General features: G+C 42.5%; 1 protein-coding gene across 1 annotated transcript; it reads left to right on the forward strand.

Moving 5' to 3' along the window:
• Positions 1–944: 944 nt before the first annotated feature.
• UTP23 (UTP23 small subunit processome component) lies at positions 945–4054 on the forward strand. The gene is made up of 3 exons (XM_051778513.1): positions 945–1178; positions 2472–2646; positions 3551–4054. The coding sequence occupies exons 1-3, from the start codon at positions 991–993 to the stop codon at positions 3935–3937; spliced, it is 750 nt and encodes a 249-aa protein (XP_051634473.1). The 5' UTR covers positions 945–990; the 3' UTR covers positions 3938–4054.
• The last annotated feature ends 1745 nt before the right edge of the window (positions 4055–5799 follow it).

Raw genomic sequence — 5799 nt, forward strand, 5'->3', positions numbered from 1 at the left:
CAGTGAAATTATTCATCACTGAAAAAAAAGAAAAAAGTTTTAAAAAAAAAGGATAAAAAAAGAAAAGTAGTATTAAAATGTAGAATACATGCTTTTCATCTTCCATTTTGTGCAAATTGAGCCTAGGTTGATGTAGCCAGTGGAAAGAAACAATATAAACAGGTGTTGAATAAGCCTTTCAAAGTATTCGTAAGACATCCTAAGCCTTCTAGGCAACTAGCAAGAGGATATATAGAGTCTCTAGCTGCATCAGGGGAGGTTTAAGTTGGACTTTATGAGGAATTTCATCACAGAAAGGGTGATTAGACATTGGAATTGGCTGCCTAGAGAGGTGGTGGAATCACCGTCCCTGGAGGTGTTTAAGGAAAGATTGGATGTGACACTTGGTGCCATGGTCTAGTTGACAGGGTGGTGTTCAGACATAAATTGGACTCCATAATCTCAGAGGTCTTTTCCAACCTAATTGTGATTCTGTGATTTACCTAATTCTGTGATTCTGGAGGCTGATGTGTGATTAAATTACAGTCTCTGCGACAGGAATTGTAATTTTATCACTACAGTGGATTAGGAAAAAAAAAAACCAAACTAAAACAAAACACGTGTATTTCTGCTCTTAGCGATGGGCAGGAGCCAGCACACCACCGCAGAACAGGGGGCACTGAACCAGCCCTCAGGTAACCCGTGTGGGACTGGGCGGGCGGGGGGGGAGCTCCCCGATCACTGCCCCGGCCGATCCCGGCTCTCCGGGGTGACCCCCCAGCGCTGCCCCGGCCGATCCCGGCTCTCCGGAGTGACCCCCCAGCGCTGCCCGGGCCGATCCCGGCTCTCCGGAGTGATCCCCCAGCGCTGCCCCGGCCGATCCCGGCTCTCCGGGGTGACCCCCCAGCGCTGCCCGGGCCGGTCCCGGCTCTCCGGCGGTGACAGGAGGCCCCGCCCGGGCCCGGCGCAGCTTCCGGGGCAGGCGCGGCCGTTCCGGGCGGTGCGGGCACCATGGGGGTGACGCGGCAGAAACACGCCAAGAAGATCATGGGCTTCTACAAGCACAGCTTCCAGTTCCGCGAGCCCTTCCAGGTGCTGCTGGACGGCACCTTCTGCCAGGCCGCGCTCCGCAACAAGATCCAGATCCGGGAGCAGCTGCCCGGGTACCTGGGCGGCGCCGCGCAGCTCTGCACCACGCGGTACGGGGCGAGCGGGGAGCAGGCGGCGCTGGGGCTGCGGGCAGCCTGCGGGAGGGTGGCAGCTTCTCTGAGACCCAGCTGCCTTTCCGAAGGTAGCGGGAACTGCGGGTCCAGCGGTAACCCCGGTGTGCGAGGGAGAGCCGGGTGGGTCTCCTGCCACCGCCAGCGTGTTCTTGGCGAAGTGGGAACAGCAAAGGCAAGCTGATATGTCCTGGGCAGGGAGGGAATTACTGCCTGGCTGGAGCTGCAGCCTACCACGGCGGGATTGTTTCCAAAGTAGCTGTTCTCAGAGGAGGACAAGGATGTGCTAGAGAAAGATGTGGAAGTAAAGCACGAACACTGCATATCGAAGTTACCTTTGTTTTTGCTTGATTATATCTATCGTATATAATAAATTTTCCCTCACTTGTATTTCTGCAATGACGGAATAGCCAACTGCCCATCATGGAGGCAAGTAGTGAAAATACCAGGAAGATGTATACCTAGGCTCAAAAAACACACTGAGCCATCTTGCACAGCGTACAGAACTGGCCTGTACTTCTAAACAGTATAAAGTATCCAGTCGTATCCTTAGCTGGGAGAGGTTCAGGAACGGCTTTGATCCAAACTGTATTCCTGTCCTGCCTAAATGCCACTTCTTTCAGCAGTATCTGTTGGTCTTTTTGACCATCTTTCACTTAGGGCAGCTGAATCTGTCACCCTTCCCTTATCCATCAGCACTGTAACCCTGTCATAGAAGGTCACCATATTTTTCACAATTTATTTTTAATGAAACCGTGTTGGTTGTCACAAGTCAACTACTTGTTTTCCATGTGCCTTTGTATATTTTCCAGGAGGATCCGCTCCATGATTTTGCCAGGCACAGAGGTGAAACTGACTGGCATGTTGTTCCCCAGATCTTCTTTATTTCCATTTTTAAATATAAATTAAATTTTAAAATTTAATAATAATAAATTAAATTTTAAAAAATATTTATTAAGTAGTAGTTCATATGCTAGGTGATATCCAAACATAATTTTAAGGACTCAGTATATTCACTGATGTGAAATATTTTTAAATTGTTTATTATAACTTAAAGTTATTACTGGTTAATCGTGTTGACAACCAAGGAAACCTTGCTGATATCTTCAGATGGGCTACTGCTTTCAGATTTCTGGGTACCATTTACAAATCATAGAGCCTGAACAACTGGGCGTTGCTCATTCTTAAATAACTCATGTCAGCCATTTGCTGTTATAAAAAAATGTGAGTTTATTTTTTTGTTTCGAAATCATTGTTTCTTTTGGTTTTCAGATGTGTTATAAAAGAACTGGAATCATTGGGGAAAGCACTGTATGGAGCAAAATTAATTGCCCAGAGATTTCAAGTTCGAAACTGTTCTCACCACAAGGATCCTGTGAGTGGTTCCACCTGTTTACTTTCTATGATTGAAGACGGCAACCCTCATCACTTCTTTATTGCTACACAGGTAAAAGCTCGTGGGAAACATTAACTCCATTTCATTTCAAGTGATGCTTTGATACCTAAAGATAAGGAAGCCTCCACTAACCTCAATTATAAGATTTTTACCTCATTTGTGGGAATTAATAATGTAAAACCTTACTCACTCTTAAATGTATTTGCTAATTATGAAGCAGGGAATCTTTTCTCTTACTTGAATGACTAGATTTTTTTACCTTATAAGAATATTGCTTAGTTTAGCAGAAAGTGTAGAAAACATACTGACTACCTATTGATGTAAGAAAACAACTCATTGATGCTAATTTGCATGTTGCTTTGTGTGCATTCCGTTCCCTGAACTGTTTTCACAGTAGTCTGAAAAGTGAAATTAAGTGTCAAACATCCATATAACTTCAATTTTAAGAAATTTTGGACTACAGAATAAATAACTTTACAAATGAGAAAGGCATTTTTTCCTGGGTTTGTCATTGGGACTGTATGTATGTATGATACACAATATATATAGAAAGGTTTATAGTAGAATTCTGTATAGTTATGTAAGATAAAAGAATTTAAGATGGTTTGTGACAGAAGAAGTTATGTTACTTCTTGTGGAGTGTTGGTCTGCATACCAGTGAACTGGGACTTTTTCCTCAAATAATGCATGTGTGCATATATATGCGGGTAAAAAGGGTTGATAATTTTCCATTAGAAGCACAGCTCATTAGGAGAGAAATTGAAGTTTAAATTGCTGTTAAAGGCACTGCCATGTAAATCTGCTAGTTTCTTATCTTTTTCATAAGATAAGAATTAAGTTTCTTATCTTTTTCATAATGTAATTTATCTTCATAGTTTTGTATTAAAAGTAGGTGCATTTGAATTGCAAATATAATTTAATCCCAAAATGTTGACTAAAGTATTTAATTTTGCAGGACCAGGACTTATCAAACAAAGTGAAAAAGAAGCCTGGCGTTCCTCTCCTCTTTATTATTCAAAACACGATGGTGTTAGACAAACCTTCTCCTAAATCTTTGGCATTTGTTCAAAAGTTGCAGACAAATCAGCTTGTTCCAGAGTACCAAAAACAAAGTATTGTGGAGCTTAAAGAAAAAGAAGGACTAGCAAAGCAAGAAGGTGAAAAGAGGAGAAAACGCAAAAGGGCAGGTGGCCCCAATCCACTCAGCTGTCTGAAGAAAAAAAAGAAGAAAACACAGGAGGGTCAGGATCCTTCTGCTGAAAAGAAGAAAAGGAGAAAAAGAAAACGAAATAGAGTTAAAGCAGAAGCCATGCCATCAGTGCAGAAGAAAGAAGGAGAATAAGTCCATCTATGTAAACAGCACATGGCTTGAACATTGTTTGAACTTTGCAAAAAGAAAGATTATTATGCATGAAATTGAGTTGTTAATATTAAAACTTATTTTTAGTAGGTCTGCTTATTATCTTCTCTGTATTGTCTGTATCTTAACATTTGCGGGTTATTTCCTAATAATTTATTCTTTATTTAGTAATTGGGTTTGTGACAAAATATTTAGGAACCCTCACGTTTCAGTATTCTCTCCAGCATCTTGGTTCCTGTCAGAATTCACATGATATGTAGCAATTTTTTAGAAATGCCTCTTGGCTTCCATATGGATTTTGGTGGGATATTAGACTTTTTTCTAAATCAAAGTTGCTATTCTTATTAAGACTAGTTTTGACAATTAGTCTGTTAGAGAATATGAAATTGACCTAAAATAACACAATGGCTTATTTATCCTTATTGTTTGAATACAAAAGTTAACTCTTTTGCAAAGTGACCAGATGCCCTCAGAAGTCCCATCCAGACTGAATTACTATGTAAATGCCATGTGGACTGATATGTCTGTTGTTCTTGATCTTCATTTATGAAGAAGATCCCAGAGGTGCAATTGTGTTGATATTCCTGGCAGTATAATGGCATCTCTGATCTGTCTATTTCATCTGTAGTTTATTTTTAATTTTTAAATAGGAAGAATACAGTTTGAAAATGCTGAATCAAAGCACTGGCCAACACCTGATGCTGTCACAGCATAGCACAGCTGTGCAGGAGTCCTGGAATACAGGGCAGCTGACAGTGATGGGACTCAGGCCCTGCTGCCTGTTTCACTGTTCTGTAAGGTTATGAACAGAACAGAACTGAGTTGGAGGAGAGTCGTGGTTTAACCCCAGCAAGCAGCTCAGCCCCACACAGCCATTTACTCAACTCCTCCTACGTGGAGGTGGAGAGAATCAGGAGAGTAAAAGTAAGAGAACTTGTGAGTTGTGATAAAGACAGTTTAATAGGGAAAGCAAAAGCCACACACAAAGCAAGGCAAAACAAGGAATTTGTTCACAACTTCTCATGGGCAAGCAAGTGTTCAGCCGTCCTCAGGAAAGCAGGACTCCATCATGCGTAATGGCGACCTGGGAAGACAAACACTGTCACTCTGAATGTCCTCCCCTTCTACCTTCTTCCCCAGCTTTATATGCTGAGCATGATGCTGTATGGTCTGGAATATCCCTCGAGTCAACTGGGATCAGCTGTCCAGCTTTGTGGCCTCCAAACTCCTTGTGCACCCCCAGCCTACTTCTGGTGGGGTGAGAGGCAGAAAAGGCCTTGATCCTGTGTAAGCACTTCTCAATGGCAACAAAAACATCCTGACACTGTTTTCAGCACAAATCCAAAAACACAGCTACTGTGAAGCAAACTAACTGTATCCCAGCCTAAAGCAGCACAAAGAAGGAGTTTCCAAATCTGTTTCAAGTACCCAATTTTCTCTAGTAGCTATTGCTTCCTATGCCTTCTTACATGTCTGGTGGCATTAAGTCAGAAGTGAGTGACTGAGATGACATAATAGAGGGGTATGCACTATAGCACATGCTATGGCATAGGTGTGCTTTCACGGTGTTCCCAGTCATCACTGCCCAGATTTTTAATTTTTCCTGTATCATGTGTTTGCAAGGTAGTTTTTCTATGCGTTGTCTGCACAGGTTCTTGAATGTCTGGAGTACACAGCTGTACTGTTGGCCTTTCAAATCGTATGGAAAGCTGTTTCACGGAGTTTGAGAAACTAGCTTGAGTGATGAGAGTTAGCCAGTCTTAGCAAAAACTGCAGGATCATTCCCTAGAATCTGCAGAGTATCCCTCTGGCCAGCACAGGAAGGTGCACAGGACACTGCTGCT

This window comes from Manacus candei, unplaced genomic scaffold, assembly GCF_025592945.1.
Source record: "Manacus candei isolate 608988 ecotype Guabito, Panama unplaced genomic scaffold, ASM2559294v1 h1tg000013l, whole genome shotgun sequence".
In the NCBI taxonomy this organism is placed as follows: domain Eukaryota; kingdom Metazoa; phylum Chordata; class Aves; order Passeriformes; family Pipridae; genus Manacus; species Manacus candei.